This window comes from Acartia tonsa, chromosome 10 (assembly GCF_053477335.1).
Source record: "Acartia tonsa isolate MP-2025a chromosome 10, ASM5347733v1, whole genome shotgun sequence".
Lineage (NCBI taxonomy): Eukaryota > Metazoa > Arthropoda > Copepoda > Calanoida > Acartiidae > Acartia > Acartia tonsa.
In genome coordinates, this window is record NC_137269.1 from 19,905,508 (window position 1) to 19,928,578 (window position 23,071).

General features: G+C 31.1%; 2 protein-coding genes across 6 annotated transcripts in view; one reads left to right on the plus strand and one right to left on the minus strand.

Moving 5' to 3' along the window:
• LOC145330498 (tubulin polyglutamylase ttll-4-like) overlaps positions 1-23,071 on the plus strand; it is a 436,474-nt gene that overhangs the window by 384,271 nt on the left and 29,132 nt on the right. The gene's annotated exons all lie outside the window — the stretch shown is intronic.
• On the minus strand, positions 1,289-21,669 carry LOC145330500 (glutathione S-transferase kappa 1-like). Its single transcript, XM_080175131.1, has 18 exons — positions 21,536-21,669; positions 20,120-20,172; positions 19,666-19,708; positions 19,144-19,163; positions 18,705-18,715; positions 15,245-15,318; positions 14,970-15,015; positions 14,237-14,257; positions 12,748-12,797; positions 12,335-12,384; positions 10,585-10,631; positions 7,615-7,647; positions 5,896-5,937; positions 4,691-4,720; positions 4,490-4,523; positions 4,104-4,168; positions 3,348-3,380; positions 1,289-1,487 (listed from the first exon to the last, which is right to left on the minus strand). Exons 1-18 carry the CDS (start codon positions 21,606-21,608, stop codon positions 1,430-1,432), a joined length of 783 nt encoding a protein of 260 aa, XP_080031257.1. The 5' UTR covers positions 21,609-21,669; the 3' UTR covers positions 1,289-1,429.

Here is a 23,071-nt window from a genome sequence, read left to right on the forward strand (position 1 = left end):
ATGGTTTACACGTCAAGATGAATTTTAAAGTTATAATATGATGATTTCACTAATGCTTATATGCGGCTGACGTGCCCTGTTAAAATCATTATTAAGTTGTACTCCAAATATATAAAAAGAATTTTTATAATAAATTGGTGTGTTTAATATCACACATCATTCTTCTTTATTAATTCTTTCACGCCTCCCAGAGAATTTCATAAAGATTGCAGCCACTCTACAAATGAAAAAGACTATTCTAATAATCTAAAGCCTTTTTCTGTTTGAATAATTGCTTTAATGTTCCTTTTAATTTTATTTGGCGGGATGGTGGTAGTGTTTTGGAGGGGTGATTTTTATTGGGAGGGTTATGCCTTACAATTTTGCTACTCAAAAAGGATTTATAGCTCATTCATGAAAAACCAGGCTTATTTTAGAATACAATACACTCTTAGTGAAATATTAACTTTAGAAAAAAAAGGAAAATACAATCCATCAGGATGAATATTAAATCTATAATTTTTTATCAAACTAAATATTTTGTCTTGATAAAGGCAAATACTTATTAATTCAAATGACTTTCCATCCTAGAAGAAGTCTAGATGAGAATAGCAGAGAATGTTCCTGTTTGTAGTATGGAATAAGACTAACCACAAAAACATCGGAGAATTTTCAGAGGCAAGGCAGAATTTTCTCTGAAAGTTAAGCTTCTCTGTTTACAGTTATATACCGAGATAGTCTCACATACTTTGAGTTGTGTTTAGACTTAACTCCCCCCCCCCCCAAAAAAAAAATATATATATTATATCCTACATACAAAAGTTTGTATGTACATTAAGATCTCGTCAACAAATGTACCAATCGTCGCACAAATTTCAGGAAAGTTTCATAAGATTTAGGCTAATTGGAGGGTTTCAAGAAGGACAGGTAGTGTGACATCTACTACAAGAATCACCATGCCAAGTTTGGAATTGATAGGACAATTCAAACATGACTAGATTCACGATAAGAGATATCCATTACAGACGGACAGACCGACCAATATTATAGAAAGCTTCGCTTGCTTTTAAAATCAGGAAATACAAATAAATTCATATATTATTACATATAGCTTAATATGCTCTACTCAATTTTGTTAGCATTCGGCATTTAACTTCTTTTTCTATGGGAGGTACAAGTATTTGCTTTGCAAACTCACATTTTAGTTTTCTTAATTATTCAAGAAAAATGCTCGTTTATTACGTATTTAAAGGGAGGGAGAGATAATTGATCAGTGGATCTACTAAATGTACAAATATCAGAAATACAATTTTATAAAATAAAGTTTTTATTTCATTAGTATGTTGATAATATTCAAATATATAATAGGAGTATAAATAGATAAAATTAATATATTCTAATCGTTTAAGAATATTTAGAGATAAACTCATATCATAAAATGTTCGGTCGTCTATTCAGGTTTAGGTCCATTCCATTGTAATCCATAGAGTTTCGCAACCATATCAAATCTAAAGAATAAAAAATGTTTTCTAGTATCGCCTCGAAGCTGATTAATATCCGGTGGATTGGAACCAGTTCTCAGCCATACTAAAAAGTTATGTATAGCATCGTATTATATATTTAGTTTTCTACGAATATTAAAATGTACAATCATAAGATAAAAACCTTTTTTTTTAGCTCGTGCCTTCGGCATTTCGGAGTCCAAAAAACTGGTTTTAATCTTATTGTAGTAGTATGCCCGTCCATCCTGATCAGGGTTGGATTCTGCTTTACTGGGAATATCCCTGGTGATAATACCCCACTAAAAAAAATCTTTTTTTCTGAGCAATGAACCTGAAAGCACAACTGTCGAAAACTTGCCTTTCTATTTTCAATAATTAAATTTGCTTTTTGGAACTATCCCTTTTACAGGTATAAAAATAAACTTCTGCTTTTCAGCCCATTCCATACATTAAGATCCGTTTCCGTTTTTGCATTTTTTGCATTTCATTTTTACAAAATAAAAAACAACACTACTGCTAACGAGACTAAATTATATATTATAAAGAAGAAATTTCAAATTGTTGAAGAAATAATTAAGGCATTACGGCGTTATCCTCTTAGAAATTTTTTTTTCAATTTTGTATCCCCCCCCCCGGCTACCGACGAACAACTATTTTAGGTTAGGTTAGGTTTTAGGCTAGGGAGCCGAGCGCTGCGGCTAGGCAGGCAAGGGGGCCGAGCGCTGCGGCTAGGCAGGCTAGGGAGCCGAGCGCTGCGTCCAGAGTTCATAGTTCGGGGGGGGGGGGGGTAATTAAATTTTCAATATTGAAAAAAAAATTTCTAAGAGGATAATACCGGCATTACTTAGTGGCTTTTAAGTATTAACTGTATCTAAAACATGGGGCGGGGGAGTTAAAAAAAAACGGAAAAGGAGGGCAAATTCACTTTTGGGGGTAAAGGGGAAAAATACCTCAGTAATTTTTTATTAGGTATATCCTCAAAAATTTTTACTTTTGGAATAGAATTTAAATGATGGGAGTGGAAATTTCCCATATTGGGTCATATTAGAGTGCAGAAACCAGGTTATTGAATGTAAAAAAGACTAGCGATTGTTATTCTTTTTTCTCCTTTTATTTTAAATATTTTAAAGTCAGGTTTCTGTACTAGAATAGGACCCAATTTAGAATCTGTGTATGTATAATTGTACCCTCAAGTTTATTTATTTGTTTAATATACCCACGAACATTTGGTAACAATGTTTCAGAATATTATTATACATGTACATTGTACATATTAAGTTTTGAGTATTTACATCAAAAATAAAAGTCACACAGGTCAAAAAAAGAACAGTTAACTATGAAACAGTATAATATTGATAATAGTACAGTCAATAAATAGATATTTTCCATTTAAACTCGAGGAAAAGCAGAGCGTAAGAGTCTCGTTTATTTAATCATCAGATTGTGTATTAAGGAAGACAGGCGTAAGACCATAATTTAAGAGTAGCAACGATACTTTAGTGTTCTTGTTTAATTAGAAGGGTATGTAAAAAAAGGAGGAGACATAGGCCCGTAAAATAATAAGGGTACTAAAATCTAACAAGCACGTTCCCTCATTCCTTTGCTTAAAAACTTTGTAGAAATTTACTAAACCTTGATTGGCTGCTGCAAAATATCAGTGTCACATCTTTTCCAGCAATAATTTTAGTAGCTGAGAAAATTACATATTCCCTCAGCCGTACAGAAAGACGGACGGGCGGATAAAGTAAGTATTGAGAGTAGCTTCGCTAAAAATTATGAAGATCATAGGTATAATTTATTTCTAACAATTTTAATAAAAGAAAACTACAAAAGTTAAAAGAAATAATCAAGTTTAAAGCTACTTACCTATCTGATCCCCAAATCATTTCTTCTTTTGATCTAAAATGTGGAAAATGTTAAAAAAAGGCTTAAAAAATAAAATAATAAAGAATTTAAGAAGCAATATTACTCAAATCATCTAAGATTTAAGTTAGGTTGTTGATTGAATCTTACAACTGAATGCAACTGGAGTTTTAAAGTTTTTGATAGATTTTGAAGAAATAAATTTTTATTCAAAAATTAAAAGTTAATTTTTTCAATTTCCTGTTTTTGAAAACTAAATATAAGATTTAACCTTATATCTATAGGTTTCCACGGTGAAATGGATAGTACGCATTTTACAAAACAGTCATTAAATAGGTTAATTGAGTTCAAGAACAACAATGACAATGGTTAGGTCACAAAGAAGAAGGGGACTTGAAAATAATTAGTGGAATTATTGTGAATGAAATTCTGTTAAAGAAGAAAAACAAACTAATTTATTTTAAGCATAGAATGAAATAGAATGAATAAATTTCCTGTAATAAAGGGAAAAGTAGGTTGCGGGTAAAATCCGTAAAGGTGTGTGTTTTAAGGTTTAAAAATAGTAGTAGAACGATAATGTTCACTAAATATGTGTATTTCTTATTGAAAAGAACTATAGACAATTTTTTAAAAAAATTTAACATAATTTTTTATCGTTCTACTACTGTTTTTAACTTAAAACACACAACCTTTACGGATTTTACCAGAAACCTACTTTTCCCTTTATTTAAAAAAGTGTGAAGTTAATTAATAAATTACCCTCTATGAAAGAACATGGTTGGAGAGCCGAAAGCTCCTCTGTCGACTGCCTCTTCTGTAGTCTCCTGAATTAAGCATCCCTTAATGAAAGCAATTTTCTACGGCACTGATAATAGAACGCTACAGGTTATTTGTTCTATTTTTTAAGTCATGTTTGTAAGATTAGGCATAGAGAAATCATAGAATTTACACCGAGCTTCAGCTTTTAAAAATCATCACGATACAAAAGCATAGAAAATAAATCACACAAATCTTTGCCTTAATAAGTGCCTTCTAATATAAACTAAAATAATCTTATAATAAAATGTAAGTTTAAACTAAATAAAGTGTTTAATGATATCTGCAAATTAAATTATAAATTTTGTGATGAGATTAAGATTGTTTACCTTCAATAACTCTTTAATTTGTGGTGACTTCATACTAGATTATATTTTAATTCAATTTACTTATCTTTTAAATACCTAAATTGTAAAAAAAAATATGTGTAGAATTTTCTATGCCATGCAGACTTCTTTTCATTAAAAAATGATAAAATAAAGCAAAACATGTAAATTGTCAAAAGAAAATAAATTGAATTTTCAATCTTCCTTTGCAGACAGATCTCAGTTTCCTCAGAGCTGAAATAAAAATGATCCATCATATTACACACCTTAAAAGATTGGTAGTGTAGAAAATAGCAAAAAGGAAGGTTTCCATAAACGGTATTTAGCAGTTATAGCTACTTTTAATATTTGTTATTACAGATTATCTTTTGTCTTGGTTAAGTATTTTGCGAATAATAAATAATAGGTAATACTGTTGAGTTTAGAAATATTTGCTTATTAACATTATGGACTTTCCAAACGTACTATTTATTTCAAGATCTTGCTTTATATTTTTAAAACTTTTTAATATTATTACTATTTTTGTTAGACTTGACCGTTTCTACTATTTTAAACTCTATTTTCTCTTTTAGAGTAACACCATATAGTAAGATTTCAATACAAAGAAAGGCAAAGTTGAAATTGAAGAAAAGTAATCATATTTTACTCTTACACAAAGTGTACCGCATATAAAAGAAAATTTTCTTTACAAAAGTAAAAGATATTTCACGCCAGGCTGCAATTGAATCAAGACAAAAGTAAGTGCCGAGCTCTGGGACCTATGTATGGTGAAATTAGACATAAAACCATGATGATTCCAGGTAAAACCAAAATATATCAGCGGGATCTTTTTGAGAAAATTAGATTTAAAAATTTCAGGTTCAATTTTCACCCCCAAGGAGTTGCCGTATTATCATGACAAGAAAAGCAGATTATTTATTTAAAATTTTGAACAACTTTGCTTTTATGAAGTCTTTCATAAAACTTCTCTATATATGATTTATTTAAGGCTGAATTTCCGTGACCTTAGCAAAGCAATTGATAAAAATGGCCATTAATTAACTCCCTTCAGGAGTGGTTTTATGAAAAACTTTATAAAAGCAAACCTGTTTAGAATTTTAAATAAATAATCTTTGCTTTTCTTGTCATGATTATGCGGCAGCTCCTAGGGGGTGAAAATTGAACTTGAAATTTTCAAATCTAATTTTCTCAAAAAGATCCCGCTTAAATATTTTGGTTTTACCTGGAATCATTATGGTTTTTTGTCTAATTTCACCATGCATGGGTCCCAGAGCTCGGCACTTACTTTTATCTTGATTCAATTGTAGCCTGGCGTGATTTTTTTTATATCTTATATGTTCTGAGTACCAATTTTTAAAAATCCTACTATAACATGAGTTTTATATTTACATTATTGTTTTTAAAATTACCTCAATCCAGCTTTTTCGGCAACTGCTATCAAATCTTCAGGTCTTAAAAGAAGAAAACAAAAGTTGATATTATGCTTAAGCAATGGGTCAACCTAAGTCGCACAAATGCCCGCAATAATCATTGTTATGAAATCATAAACATTAAACATACTTAAAAACACAAAAAAATTCTTTCTTTCTATATATTCTATCTTGTTGTTTATACTAATTTCAAATACTATAAATAATAAACCTAATACAATCATTTTAAGTTTTAAAATAGAAATACTAATGAGGATAGTTGGAAAAATCTGTGTTCGTAGAATTCTATCCTTATAATAAAGTAACAGGATATCTTTTTGATTGTTTGTACAGAAGGATCTCGCTAACCGCAGAACCCATGTGATTTTATTTATAGGTTGCTTCTCATAGGCCCCTAGGAAAAATTCTCCCTCTCGAAAAAATAATTTTTAAAGCTAAAATAAAAAATTGGCGAGAGGGTCGACCACCATTCAAAAAAAAATATTCTTTTACTTTTTCTTTTTAAATCTAAAATGAAAAAGAGGGAAGTCATTTTCTAGTAAATCCCGTAAAGGTGTGTGTTATAAGGCCTAAAAATAGTAGTAGAACGATAAGGTGCTCTATATATTTGTATTCCCTATTGAATAGAACAATAGGGAAATTTTTTTTTTTTTTTTGATAACCGTACCTGGAATATCTAAAAAAAAAAAGAAATTTCTATCAAACGCTTTGTTTGGCTCAAACTGACTAAAATTTTAAAAAAATATAATTATAATAATAATGTTTTCTATAGGTACAAGGTAAAGGTTAAGAACAATCTATACCATTAAACAAAGAAAGAAGCCATTCTTTACAGGTTGATTTATTCAAGGTGACAAAAATTAGTTTTATGTTTGTGGAATTTCATGTTTGTTTGCTTTGAAGTAGAAGGTTTCAATGTGCATTGTTTCATTTCAATTTCACTACAGCGAACAACTACATTTTAGAACATTTTTTTCTGTAAATTAAACTTTCATTATCAAAAAACTAACTTGTTTTTCAACTATATTTTGGTCAATCTTTATTATAAAAAAAAATATTCTGGCTTTAAAATAGGATTTGAAACTAAAAATGACATACTACACAACAAGCAAAGAAAGAATATGAAATGCAACCTCCACTTTGAATCTCTTACCTTCTTATATAGATTGTATATCTGAATGTTTTCAAAATTGTCTGTATGTAACTTGTTGTGTTGGTTTGTTTCACTAAGTCATTGTATTAATGATTTGTTAAAGTTTCATTTTAATGTTCACTGCTCATACAACCTGTAAAGAATGGCTTCTTCCTTTATTTAATGGTATAGATTGTTCTTAACCTTTACCTTGTATCTATAGAAAACATTATTATTATAAATATATATTTTTTTTATTTTCGTCAGTTTGAGCCAAACAAAGCGTTTGATAGAAATTTCTTATGATAGATATTCCAGGTACGGTTATCAAAAAAAAAAAAAATTCCCTATTGTTCTATTCAATAGGGAATACCACTATATAGAGCACCTTATCGTTCTACTACTATTTTTAGGCCTTATAACACACACCTTTACGGGATTTACTAGAAAATGACTTCCCTCTTAAGTTATCAAATTCAACTCCCCCCTCCTCAAGCGCCACTAGAGGCCTCTAGGAGTGTAGTCGCTAGTAGTTTACAAATTTCTGAAAACAAAATGTTGAATACCTGTGTGTTGTGGTATCTTCAGGTCCCCAACTCCTAAAATATGATAATCTAGTTTTGTTGCTAAAGATGGGGGGGGGGGGGGTGGTTAATGCAACCATCTCGTAATCAGTGAGCAAATGGCACTTAGAATTCGAATTTCCATCTGAAATTTTGCATGAGTAATCCTTGGTAGGTCTATTTTCCCTAAATCGAACAAAAAGTTGGAAAAGTAACGGCTAACGGCTTAGCCGTTTTGCCATTTTTGGATATCTAAATTGCAAATTAGTCCCGAAACCTATCTCCACATAATACTCTTTTCCACTCCAAAACGCTATAAAACGGTTCTAGACGGTAGCTGTTGGTACTAGAAGTTTTGAAAATGGTCATTGCTATCATATAATATGAATTAAACCAAAAATATGTGTTAAAAAATTGATTCTTCCGTAATTGATGATGGATTTACCCTGAAAATAGGCAAAAAACGGCTTAACGGTTGAGCCACCAGCCGTTACTTTTCCAACTTTTTGTTCGATTTAGGGAAAATAGACCTACCAAGGATTACTCATGCAAAAGTTCAGATCGAAATTCGAATTCTAAGAGCCATTTGCTCACTGATTACGAGATGGTTGCATTAACCCCCCCCCCCCCTTATTTAAACATTTTTCCCGTATGCCTTTAAAACCGATTAATGTCCGCTGGATTGGATTAGAACCGGTTCTCAGCCATAATGAAAAATCATCTATAACATCGTATTACAGACAATTTTCCACGAATTGAAATAAAAATCATAATATTACCAGTTTCGTTAACCGGGATTTTAATCAATAATCTTTAATTTTAACAATCCAATAAATAACTATCATTTTTTTCTAAGCTTGCTTTTCTAAATATAATTTTTTGCTCTCTTACATTAATATTTAATAAAAAAAAGTCAGACAGAAAAGTTTTTTTTCCAGAACTGCACACAAAAAAGTTTTACCATCACATTTTTTGTGCTTAAAAATTAATCTTTTTTTTATGTTAGTCAGATCCACGTGCTTGCATCTCCTATGTAATTATATGTGACGTCTATTACAAATATTATAATAAGTAGTAAGTTGGTTGTGTGTGTGTATGTCCAGTAATACAGTATTATCATTAATTACTGAAAAAAGTAAATACTAAAATAAGGTAAAAAAAACATAACTATATAAATCAACATATTACTTTGGTAGGCATTTGGTAACAGAAAAAAATATTTCATGTTTTTCGACATTCAACAATTATGCCTTAAAATTGTTTTTTTAAGTGCCTTTTTAGTATTTATGCAACATGACCAATTTAATAAAGGTTGTACAAAAATGCGTACATAAACTGCGCAGCTTGTGTTAATAGTAGAAAAATGTTATGCATAAAGTTAAAATCATCATAGACTGAAGATTTAGGAAACACAAGAACCCTTACTTTGCTACGTAAGTATAGAAGCTGCATGGTAAAATGTTCCAACTGGCCTAAAACTTTTCAACCTTTCACACATTTTTCAACGTAGGTCGTAAACTACAAATAGCACAAAATTGTTACTTATTTCTCCAAAACTAAAGTTTATGATGATTCTAACTGTATGCAGAACATTTTTTACTCTTAAAACAAGCCGCGCAGTTTGAACCAAGAGGATAGAGTGACGCCACTATTTTTTTTTTATAAAAGCATAAGTGAAATTTACAGCAATAATTCGGTTCAAATCGCACTGAAAATCTGGATCCCTGTTTTAAGTGCAAATATTACAAAACAAGGATAATTAGATGCTTTTAAGTAGAAAAAAAATCATAATAAATTTTCAACATCATGATGAGTAAAAAAAATGAAAAAAATGTTACCAATAGCATAATGAGAAGACTGAGAAGTTATAGAGTAGATGCTAATTGGTTATAAGAATCTTCACAAAAAAAATATGAGCCCTCTAATAAAAATAGCAGCTGAAACTTTCAAAGGGTAGGTTTCGGGTAAAATCCGTAAAGGTGTGTGTTTTAAGGCTTAAAAATAGTAGTAGATAATATTCACTAAATATATGTATTTCTTATTGAAAAGAACTATAGACAACTTTTTTTTTAAAGTTAACATAAATTTTTATCGTTCTACTACTGTTTTTAACTTATAACACATAACCTTTACGAATTTTACCCGAAACTTACCTCTCCCTTTATCCAGAAGAAATGACTTACGTACATTTGGATACCTATATATACATATGTACAATAGCTTCGATAGTGAAAAATTTCAAATTTCCTTTCAACTCTTTTAATATGTACAATACAATATTTGCAAAATGCAGAGTATTGTGTATTCAGTTTCTCAACAGTTTTTTCACAAGGAAAAAAAAAGAATTTCTAAAAGCAAGAAAAAACCACAACATATGTTTTTAATAACTATTAGTACATTTTTTTGTATTTACAAATATAAGAATGAGAAAGAGTTAGAACCAAAGAAAATAAGAAAGTTTTGATAGGAGCTTTACGTCCAGCTGAAGGAAAATATAATAAAGGGGGTAATTTTTTCGCGTATTTTCCTTAAAGTTGTGTGTAACGGTTTAGTCAAATGCCCTTATAAAGTCAAACTGTTCGTAATAAGAGTATTTGACTGCCTAAACAATTACACACAACTTTACGGAAAATAGTGAAAAAATTAACCCCTTTGTATGTTGTGATTTTTAGACGTACGTTCGGACATACCCTATTTATAAGGTAGTTCAGTTACTCCTAATACTCAGTTTGAATAGGTAATTTCTAAATTTTGAACTTGTATAAAATAAGCTTGATAAATATATGAGAAGATAATTTTTTTTGCATATTTTCTGTAAAGTTGTGTGTGACTATTCAAATGGGCTCATTAAGGCAAACTGTTCTTAATCATGACCATTTCATATATATATATATAATATACATTTGGTCACAATTAAGAACAGTTTGACTTATTAAGCACATTTGACTAAACGGTTACACACAACTATGTTACCTGAGCCAGAGTTGTCTACAAACACCCTCAACTTTGTCGGGATAATTCTAATTATGAAAAAATATTGGATCATGGAAAGAAAACGAAGTTGCGGGTTTCGTCGTATTTCCACAGTAGTTTTTTCCTATTTCTAGCCCCTGCGGGGGACTCTAGCTCTGCGGGGCATATTTTCTAACCCTACGTGACAATCATTAACATTTACTTAACCTAACCTAACCTAAAATAACCTTTCAAAAGCTACTGTGAAAATGCGATGAAACCCGCAACTTCGTTTTCTTTCCATGACCCAAAATATTTTTAAAATATCAACTTTACTTTCATGGAAAAGTTAATAGAATTTTAGTCCATCCTTTTTAATCCGATCAAGGTCATATAACAAAGTAAAAAACTTCGTTTGACTCAAAACTCAAAAAAAAAGAATGATAAATAAATATGTGCAGTATAAAAATATTTTTCAATAAAAAAAATTCACATGATTAAATATTAAGTGTAGATAAACTAAACAACCCCTTTATTGGACCAACGCAATGTAAGAGAATTCCGACCACATCATTGGTAAGAAAATGCATATTTTTGGTACGAAAGGCAGTTTTTCTTTATTTCATCTAGATAATGAGTCAGCTAAAGCTATGATTGGAGAAATTACATTGTACGAACATTTGACCATATAGGATAATAAATCTTTTCTATAACCATATTTGATCAAAATTTAAAGCCTACTTCAATATTAAAAATTTTGAAAATTTAAATTTAAAGTTAACAAGAAATCCTTAATATACCTACCTAACTTCAATAATTAAAATAATTTGTATAAAACTTGTATCTAGATCAGCCCAGACAAAGGATGTTGAAGTCTATTCATTTTTGAATGAAGAATTTATCAAAGGAAACAGTATTATTGTCAACATTTAATGAAAAACTTTAAGTTAAAGGTATCTAAATATAATAAAATTCTATTCATATAAAAATACCTTTCATTTTAAAGCAAAGCTTTTCTATAATTAGGGTCGGTCCACCCTCCCGGAACGAATAGCGTTTTTCGTTAATTTAGGCATGTTAGAATTGTCCTATCTATTTCAAACTTTGCATGTTAATTCCTTTAGTAGTTAGGTACGATTTAGAAGGCGTAGCATTTCTATAATCATTACAAGAATGTTCGTACGTCCATTTTAAACATGTTGATTTTTTTTTACTTTTTTAACAACAAATTTTTATGTGATCTAATCATCCGAAAGATCTGATTTTTGGTATGTTGATTCCTGGGTCAATAAAGTATAATGTTTTAAGCGGAGTAACTCTATAATCAAGTCCTAAAAATGTAAGCATGTCCATAAACATTATGCTGTATCAAGCAGTTTTTCGACAAATTTACTTACAATTTTCGACTCTTATACATTTATATTCTGATTATTCAGTTCTGACACTATACAAGTGTTAATGTCCGTTTGTCCTCCCGTTTCAGAGCTTCGCTTTTATGGATGTTGGCATCCTTGTTCATAATATAAATAATGCTTAGAGGTGAAAAATTTAAGAATTATTGTCAAACATATCTCGCAATTTTTAAAAATATGCTAACATACATTACTATTACATTTAAATCTTCATAAAACCAGAGATACTTAATACTTAGGGCGCAATCATTTGAAGATTGGAAAGAAAAACATTATTAGAAAGATAAAATTGCCCTAGTTGACCAATGTTTCAAATAAAATATAAGGGTTTTCACTAGCAATTTGATAATTAAACTAACCTGTAAAACAGCTGTCACAAATCTCTGTTGAGCAAGGGAACCAATAATACCTAAATATGAGGTAGCCTCAAAACTCTAATGTCAATACAAATTTGAGTTTTTAGGGTCCTTAAAAATATTAAATATCCCTAGACTTTTCAGGAAATACCGCAATTTCCGTCTTTTCAGAAGTCTATCTAAGAAAGCACCGCAGTAAATCAAATATAATACAACGTCTGATAAAACATTACAGACACACCGACGAACAAAGCAAACTACATACCTACTGTATTCTCACAAGTATAGGAAATCTTTACTTAACATTCAGATAAGCAGCCAAGAAATTTAGGTTTACCCTTTATACCGTTTCTTACAGACAGACGCACGGACATTTCAAATATTAGAGTAGCATAGCTACTGAAAAATTAACCCACCAATATGAGTGATGGGGTCTTCTTTTGTTTTCAGTGGAATCTCAAAAAACCTGAAAAAAAGTTTTATGAACTATTTAGAGAAAAAGTTTTTTTTTCAATGGACATATAATTTTTCTTATCCTTTGCTAATTTCAATGTTCTAAATATTGTCTCCAACTATCAGCTCCTTAATGCATTCATGCAGATGCAATAAAAAAAATAAATGTAGATATGTTCTTTTTACACCACTTTACCTTATATGAGAACTATTGGAAAAACAATTATTTGTTTCTGTACATTTACAGGAATTCTGTGTATATTATATTTTAATAAATATAAAATATATAAAGGGAATGTGAATGGAAAAAGATATGATGCAAATCATGCAACGACTGACATCTATTATACAAAGTAGTACAATGTCTGTCATAAGCATTAGATCTGAACCCACTGCTGGTTGTGCTTCTCGGGGAATATAGAAGATACTGACCTTCTCCCCCCCCCCAAAAAAAAAGGAGGTGCTGGAAGCTAGAAAGGTGTTTGACTATTTTGGGAAAGGTAATAACCACCCTCCCAAGAGAAATCGCCCATAGAAAAAAATACCCCACCCAAACAAAATAAAAAAATAAAAGGAAGGGGTGGTCGCTCCCCCTCCCCCTCATTTTAATATCTTTTAAATCTAAAATTAAGATTTAGTTATCAAATTTAACTCCCCACTTAAAAGTACCCCTAGAGGCCTCTAGGGGCGTAGCATCTAGTAAGGAATATCATATAACAAAGTAACATGTGGTGCAACTAGGCCTTACTATCGGTTCATTCTCAATCCCTCATTTAGAAAAGCCTGTAAAGCTTAGGGACGAAGCCACTATTAGTTAATAAAGAGAGACAATACATGTAAAGTAGATTCGCTGCTTAATACAAGGGCAAATAAAAAATCTTTTAACAGTATTTACCATCAGTTATTCCTGTTTATTTGTTAGTGCTATCAATTTACAAAAGTGTTACGTAAACAACCATACAAATCAATACATATATGAGATATTTGATTTTTATCTATAAAATAATTCTTTTTACATAATAAAGACAAGGACGATAAAGTTCTTATCAAAGCTTTTATACCAAATAAGTTATGTAATAAACGTCACAAGGATATTTCCTTGCAGTCGTTCATGTGTGTATATTATTTCAATATTTTTAATAAGATAATAAAAAAATATAAAAGTAGCTTAAAACCTGTCTAAAAGCGGCCCGACTGCCATGGGTGTTTACTAATTAATTATGCTCCATATTAATGGAAATGTTGACAAGAAGTTTCATCCGCCTGTCTATCATAGGAGCCGAGAAAATTACATTACCTCAAAAACTTTCAGACAGACGGACATTTCAATTTATAGAGTAGCTTATCTACTAAAAAGCTTTTAGAAAGTGAAATATTAAAGAGATATTAACACACATACAGAAAAAGCTAATATAAATTATAGAGTAGCTGTACTAATAATGATATACTCACTCTCCCACTCTGGAATCTAGATCCTAAAACAGGCTTTTTATTTAAGGTTTACATAGAATTTTGCCAGGGGGGATAGGGTCACGAGAAGCTTATCAGAATATTGTTAAAAATCTCCTCGATGATTCTTTGTTTTTCTACATGTAGTTTTTGTTTTGCTGCCGACTTTGCTGCTATGATTTAACAATCTACAGATTTATCTTGATCTTTTGTAGATGTCCTTTTACTCTTGAGTATTAATGGCCTAAAACCTGAATGAAAACCAATAAAAATTCATTTGAAAAGCAATAGATATTTAAAGGGTTCCGGAGCTGGAGCCGCCATATTTTGCTGGAGCCGGAGCCGTTATTTTCAGAGTGGCTCCGGGGATAGCTAAAAAAAATCTGGAAAAAAAGATTTTTTATACCTACCTTGATTAAACTTAATGTTATAATTTGGAAAATTTTGAAAGTTTTTCACGTCCAATTTTCTCAAAAATTAAACTTATAAAACCTTCAAAAGTAAAAAATAGACTTAAAAAAAAAATCTTGTTGAGTTTTTCTTAATTTTAGGTCGGAGCTGGAGCCAAATCCTGTTTCCCTTCAAATTTTACTACTTACTTTCTTCACAGTTATTTAATTTTCCTAACATAAATCTATTTAAAATATTGGTAAATTGCATAACAACCTAGCTTTATCTACGGCCACAAACCGGTTTGAATAGCCGTTTGATACATTATCAAAATAAAATGCTGTTTTCCTTGAACATATATTGAGCTTTATTAGTACATCCAGCGAGTGATTCTGAAAATTTAATGTCTCTTTAAAACAAAACAATAATATTTTGATTGAAAACATTTTGTAATTTGTATTATAGCTGGTTGTATACCTAGGTAATCATTAAAATAAAAACAAAAAATTAAAACATTTGATATGCAAATCATTTACCTAGTCAATATTTTCCAACAAAGAATATATAAAAAGGGGTTCGTTGTCTTATGTTACTTTGCTTATTGGATTAGAGAGACATTTCCTACAAAAGGGTTGCCAGCGGCTGTAACCAATCCTCCCATAAACACAGGTTTCCATACAATGTTCATATTCCATCTAAAAAATAAGCAGGGTTGATAAAACATAGGCTATAATAAGATTGACTATTAGCTAATGGCATGTTTTATAATACTTTGCTTCACTAAATACTTATGTATAGAGGTATGGCCTAGGCTTAAGTAATGGCAAGGAAAATGACAATGGTGATAGACTTGTAAGTTTTTGTACTGAAAACAAACTTGTCATTGGTGGAACCATCTTTAAACACAAGAAGATTCATACTGCCACCTGGAGATCACCAGATCAAAGAACCTTTAATCAGATAGACCACATCTGTATATCTAGACGTTTTAAAGGGTTTCTCCTTGATGTCAGGGTTGAAAGAGGACCTGGTGTTAATTCAGACCATTATCTTCTATCTTCTAAAGTTCGGCTTAGATTTAAAAAGCAGGACACAAAGCCTAATCCCAGGAAAAAATATAACTTAACAACCCTTCAAAACTCTGAAAAGCTACAAGAGTTTAAACTCACTCTAAAGAACAGATTTGAGTTGTTGACTCTTCAAGAGGATGATGGAGTTGAAGATATTTGGCAAGGTATCAAAAAAGTTTATAATGATACTAGCCAAGAAAAATTAGGTTTCAAAAAGGCTAACCAAAAGCCGTGGATCACTCAAAGATCCATTGATCTCATGGATCAAAGAAGAGAGGTAAGACAAAAGACACTCTCTAGAAACTCTCCAGAAGATAAAGACCTGTATAAGATGCTTAGCAGGGAAATCCAAAGAAGTGTCAGAATTGACAAAAAAGAACACTTGGAAAACCTTGCTATGCAAGCAGAAAATGCTGCTAATCAAAATAGAATGAAAGATGTCTATGAGATTACTAAGAGCATTGCAGGTAAAGTACACAAATCAGGATCACACATCAGGGACAAGGATGGTTCACTCCTTAAAACTGATGAAGATATTCTAAATAGATGGGCAGAGCACTTCACTGAACTGCTGAATCTTCCAGTTCCAGAGGAAGAAACTGATATTCCACCCTCAGATGCACTTGACATTGACTGTCGAGCGCAAAATCTATTGGAAATCAAGGAGGCCATTAAAAGTTTGAAAAATAACAAGGCCGCTGGACCTGATAACATCCCAGATGAGGTCATAAAAGCAGACCTAGATACGTCTGCTGAGGCATTCCTACCTTTGATCACAAAGATATGGAATGATGAGTTATGCCCAGAGGACTGGAAGAATGGACATATCTCAATACTAGCCAAAAAAGGAGACTTGACCCAATGTGGAAACTACAGAGGGATAATGCTCCTTTCAGTACCTGGCCGTATCCTTAGTAAGATTCTTCTTAATAGAATAAAGAAGAAGGTTAATGAAAAGCTAAGACCTAATCAGGCTGGATTTAGACCAAACCGTTCCACTATTGATCAGATAACCTCTCTAAGAATCATCATAGAGCAATCCAAGGAATGGAACTCTGAGCTTTTTGTAAACTTCATTGACTACAAAAAAGCATTTGATTCTTTAGACAGAAGATCTCTCTGGAAAATCTGCCGACACTATGGCATTCCAGAAAAGATAATTAATATCATTAAAGCTATCTATCATAAAGGAGGTGGAAATGTAATGTTTAAAGGTAAACTATCAACCTTTTTTGAGATTGTAACAGGCGTCAGACAAGGATGCCATCTTTCTCCCTTCCTTTTCCTCCTTGCCATTGACTGGATCATGAAGAACTGTGAAAGTAATGATGGCATTCGCTGGGAGCTGTTTGGCAATCCCAAATATTTAGGAGATCTGGACTTTGCTGATGATATTGCTTTGTTAACAAGCAATAGAAGTCAAATGCAAAGAAGGACTAACAGGATAGCTGAAACCTCCAAGAAAATTGGACTAGAAATAAATGTTCCTAAAACCAAAATACTCAGATTAAATGCAAATTCCCAAGAACCAATTACTATTGGAGACCAAATTCTTGAGGATGTAGATTGTTTTGAGTATCTTGGAAGTAAAATTGATGAAGCTGGAGGCACTTTAACAGATGTTAAAGCTAGAATTAACAAATCTAGGACAGCCTTTGCCAGCCTGAACAAAATTTAGAATTCCAACAACATCTCCATAAAGACCAAGTTGAGACTGTTCAAGTCAAATGTTCTCTCTGTTTTGCTGTATGGGGCTGAAACTTGGTTCCTAAACACAGCAGTTGTCTCCAAGCTACAGACATATGTCAATAAATGTCTCAGGAGAATCCACAAGATCTTTTGGCCAAATAAGATCACAAATGCTGAGCTTCTAGAGCGCAGTGATATGTCAGACATTAAACTGACAATAAAACAGAGAAAATGGAGATGGTTGGGGCACACTCTAAGGAAAGGGCATGATGATATAACCAATCAAGCCTTGACTTGGAACCCCCACATAGGAAAGAGGAAACCAGGTAGACCAAAAACAACCTGGAGGAGGGAACTCTTAAGTGAACTGAAAGCTAAGGATATTCCATCTTTCAGCAATGCCTCAAAACGTGCCGAAACAAAGGAAGATTGGAGAACCATTGTGCATGGCCTACGTTCTGCCGAGAACTAAAAGGCAATGATGATGATGAGAGGTATTCAAGAACCCCATTTCCACAGGGTTTTCCTTAACTAACCTAACCTAAAAATAAAAAAGAGGGAGGTCATTTTCTAGTAAATCCCGTAAAGGTGTGTGTTATAAGGCCTAAAAATAGTAGTAGAACGATAAGGTGCTCTATATATTTGTATTCCCTATTGAATAGAGCAATAAGGAAATTTTTTTTTTTTTTTTTGATAACCGTACCTGGAATATCTTAAAAAAATACGAAATTTCTATCAAACGCTTTGTTTGGCTCAAACTGACAAAAATTAAAAAAAATTTAATTATAATAATAATGTTTTCTATAGGTACAAGGTAAAGGTTAAGAACAATCTATACCATTAAACAAAGGAAGAAGTCATTCTTTACAGGTTGATTTATTATAATTATTTTTTTTTATTTGTGTCAGTTTGAGCCAAACAAAGTGTTTGATAGAAATTTCTTATTTTTTAAAAATATTCCAGGTACGGTTATCAAAAAAAAAAAAAAAAATTTCTTCCCTATTGTTCTATTCAATAGGAAATACAAATATATAGAGCACCTTATCGTTCTACTACTATTTTTAGGCCTTATAACACACACCTTTACGGGATTTACTAGAAAATGACCTCCCTCTTTGAATTTTTTGCCATTTAGATGTAGTACCTATAGGACTAGGCTTATGTACCAAGTTTCAACAATCTCGCTCAATATTTAGACCATTTTGCTTACTGTTTAAGTACCTTCCCCATTCTTTTCTCATCATGTAAATATTGAGTTACAATATACTAACTGCCAGAACATAAACTTACAGAGTAGCTGCGCTACCTAGAATAAACTTTACCTGTTTTTATACCTGTCCATAATCCAATAGCAAGTTAAATAAAAGCAATCTACTTTGATTTTGAACATAAAATAAGTGTGAATTTACGCTTCTTAGACAACTAAATGTAAATAGCTTCTGGGCTTATAAAATAAGGGCAGGATATTAACTTTGTTTAGGGATGAAACTAAGGGGAAGTGGACACGGAGGAGGGATAAACAAAGAAAACTTCAATATCGTCCTGGTCCTTCGGCACTCGGTCTCAATTTTAGTAACTGATTTTGTTATTGATGCAACCGTTCATCTCTTTTATATTTCATTTAACCATCCCTTCAACCAGTTGTTGAAAATAATAATAAGCAATATCCGGGAAAAGGTGACATTTTCTTTATTAAAGATAATAAAGTAAGGAAATTTAGAAAAATTAAGTATTTTAGTTCAAAGATTTTATTTAATTTTTCCTGCACAGAACTTCAAATGCTAAAGAATAAGTTTTCTTATTTTTTTGTTCATGTTTGTTAAGTGTGTTCATATTAGCGAAGCATCTTTAATTATTGAAACTAACATAAAAAGAGAATATGTACGAACGAGTGCAAGTGATGTAAAGCAAATTCCAGCTAATGTATACCTATTTAACATAAAGGGTGGTAAATTGTAACAATGTTACCAGTTTGATTCAGGAACTTTTGCATTTCATGATATTTATCCGATAATCCGTGTTATTTTATGTTCACTTTGAATTCAACAAAACATTTGATAGTTGTTCATGATTTTTTTTTTGCACCCTGAAGCAATTAAATTCCAAAATATTAAACAAAAACCTATTGTATTTCCACAAAAATACTAAATAAGACACAAGTTTGACATATCGAGAAATTTTAGATTAATAAATATCAATCATTTTGACTTTTTAAAAGTGTTAAAAATAGTACCTATTTGAACTTTAAATGATTATATAATGTGTTGTTTAAGAAAACTTTTCCTGGCCATGTATAGGGTGAAATTGTATCAAAATAAAACTCTACCTAAATAAAAAAAATATACATAAGCTTAAATTACAAGCAAAAAACTACTTAAACTGCAATGTAAACCACCTCCCAAAAATTTAGAAATGTCCCAATTAAGATACATCCATTTCATTTTTTTCCAGAAAATTTTGTCTCAAATGTAAACCCTTACATAAAAGTAACATGATCTGTGTGTGTGTCTGTACCAAAGGATCTCGATAACCGCTGAACCGAAATGGTTATCCTTTACAATGTAAGCTTCTCATCGGTCACGGGAAGATTTGTACAATGGTGGGACGGTACCACCACCTTCCAAAACTACAATTGTAAGTGGGGGTCAAAGGCCCCTAGAGGTTTAAATTTAGGGGCATAGCCGCTAGTGGTATAATGTTATTGTAGAATAGCTGTGTTTAAAATATTTCAACTTACTTTGAATGAATTGTCTAGAGTATTTCCTCCTTTGCTTGGTACTGTTGTTAAACCTAAAATATAATATTTACACATTCAAGGATAAAAGAATAATTAAATTGAGATTCCTACTGTTCATAGTCTATAATAAAAGTCTACTCTCTACGTTTACATATATCACTAAAAAAATATGTAGTGTGTCAAAACAGAGTATCAAACATCTTTATTAATAATGTCAACCTTGATTTAACTAGCATCATCTTAAAAAAAACCTCTTGAGGAAAAATTGTCTACTTTGCAAAAGAAAAGCAGGTATGATTAAAGGCGTAACCAGTTGTAAATAATTTTAGCTTATATCCCCAAATGCATATCATTAGATTGGAGGAATTTGATAAGCCAATTTTTTTTTACATTTAAAAAGAAAAAAAGTATTTTTTTTTTTTGGGGGGGGGGGTTTATGTCAACCATCTCCCTTCCCCAAACTTTTAATCTTAGCTTTAAAGAAAAAATATATATTTTTTTTTTTGGGGGGGGATACATTTTTTCTAGTGGCGATTTCTCTTGGGTGGGTGGTGGTTATAAGCCTTCCCAGGACATATGAGAAGCTACCTTGTAATGGAGAACCATATTGCTTTAGCGGTTAGCGAAAACCTTCGGTACACACAGACAGTTAGACAAACATCATGTTACTTGAGAGGAAAGTTGAATTTGATAGCCCAATTTTTATTTTAGATTTAAAAATGAAAAAATATGCGAGAAGCGGTAGAAACAGACAGTCAGACAAACATCCTGTTACTTTATTGTAAGAATTGTTCCTTATATATCGGTATCTCAAAATAGTCTTGGTTTTATGTGAAAACAGTAGTTTTTAGAGGAAAATTAGCAGGAAAGGAAAGTATTGTCAATCTTTGTCGAGTCTTTGAATTTTGTTAAGACATCAAAGTAAGAATGTAAACTTATAAATGTTTTATTGTTATGAAGGGGTATTAGACTACACTAGGAACTATTTCTAAAATCTTGTATTCGAACTACATTTGAATATCATATGTGTAGACAAAAACACCAAGAAGCAAAACTAAGTTCTATAAAAGAGATCTATATTATATCTTAAGAGTACTATTTGCATTTAACTTTTCCGTTATTTAAATATATTGTAGAAATTAAGAATAAGTATCCTTTTTTGGCGGTATATTTGGGGAAAAATATTTTTCAAGTCCAAAGAATTTCTTGCTATTCTAAAATTTTGTTGAATTCATAGATATTCTTAAAGTGAGTTGAAATCTAAATTTAGTTGGCAAATGCATTTGTTAAATCTACCCAGTTTTGATGCTATTAAGGTATTAAATCCACAGGGATAGAGAATGTCTTCCATGGTGTTTCATAAGGTTACAGACTAATAAGGTTATAGAGCATTTACGCTCCCAAAAATACGCATACCTGAACATTTTCTAAGATTATTATTAAAGGTTTGCCTTGCGGGCATACTTTTTTTTAGGATCAGTCCAAACATTTTTAAAGGCTGAAATAAACTTTAATTGGTTGCCAAAATTTATTGTTTTATAACATTCCAAAATGGTAATTATTCTATGTTTCTAAAAAGTAAAGGCTTGTATCAGAGATTTTAAGGGATAGACAATAAAAGATAAATATTGTATATAAAATTACCTAGGTTACTTTTTGTAGACTAAATTAATGGTTGAAAAGTTCGCAAATTGCCTGTTAGTGCCAACTCAGGATTTAAAAGAAGTCGAGGAATGATAGAATGCGCTCATATAACTTTGGGTACCAATAAATTTATTGTACAATGACCATTCCCTTCCTGAATTGGATACCTAGTAATGAATCTCAAAGATTATGATATTTCAATATATATCCAAATATGAAATATTAACAAATAGGTTTGGCAATCCGTAACCGAATCCGGAATCCGCCCAATTTTTGGTCAATTTTGGAATCCGAATCCATTTTTAATAGCGGATTCGGATTCATAATTGGTAGGCTAAAATTAGCTCCTTAAGTTTTTTCTTTTAACTCCCCCTTTTTGAAGGCAAAGATTATCATCATTTTATATAAAATCTTCTAAAAATCTGGTTTGATTCTCGGAAATGAATTATAGAGAACACCAAGAACATTAATTTTGAGGACATATGTAGCACTTATTTTCAGGGCGACCACTCCAAAACCAAAAAAATATAGTATTTTTATAGTATATTTTTTTTATTCATATAGTATATATAGTATATTTTTTTTTACTCATATAGTATGATATAGTATCGTACTTTGAATTATTTAGTAATACATAGTATATACATCATCAATAATAACTCAAAGCAAAGTTGTTGTCAAAGCAATTTAACATATAAGGGGGGGGGGGGGGAGAGTTTTGCCACTTTCGCTTACTCTGTGATTATTAGGCTAGGTATTAATGTGAGACTATAGGTTATATATGGGATAAAAGTTTACTTTTGGGTAGTATTTCACGAGCTGCGGTTTAGAATCATCTATTAAGCCTTTAGCAGTTCTACAAAAAAAAAGCTATCAGAATTATCCACAAATCCGCTTATAACAGCCATACGCCACCTTTGTTTAGAAAAATTAATGTTTTGTGTATTAAGGAGCTATCTATTTATACAAAACTACTATTTTTTATGATTTTATTCGCTGGAGGCTACCAAATTCTTTTGATGGTGTATGGATTAGAAATAATCTAAGAAATCAGAGACAACTAAGAAATTCTAATGAGTTTTATATTCCAATAGCCAAAGTTAAAAAAATTGAAAGGTTTCCATTATTTTCATTTCAAAGACTATGGAATAATTTTTGTCATGAAAAAGATCTTTTAAATGAGAATATTCCTAAAAAATCATTTGCATTAAATCTTAAAGATGAACTTTTAAAATCTATATGTAATATTGAAGAATGTAATGAATGTACTTAAAATATATTGATTTGCCTGGATTTATTAAAAACCTT

Bases quoted from the DNA above. Each gene is read 5' to 3' on its own strand.
- LOC145330500 (XM_080175131.1), bottom strand. From the start codon at position 21,608: ATGTTTGGACTGATCCTAAAAAAAAGTATGCCCGCAAGGCAAACCTTT. The intron at 7,648-10,584 runs GTAACATAGTTG...ATCATATTTTAG, and splicing joins TGTAGACAACTCTGGCTCAG to GAGTTGGGGACCTGAAGATA. The intron at 4,524-4,690 runs GAAGATTGAAAA...AATATAATCTAG, and splicing joins ACTGAGATCTGTCTGCAAAG to TATGAAGTCACCACAAATTA.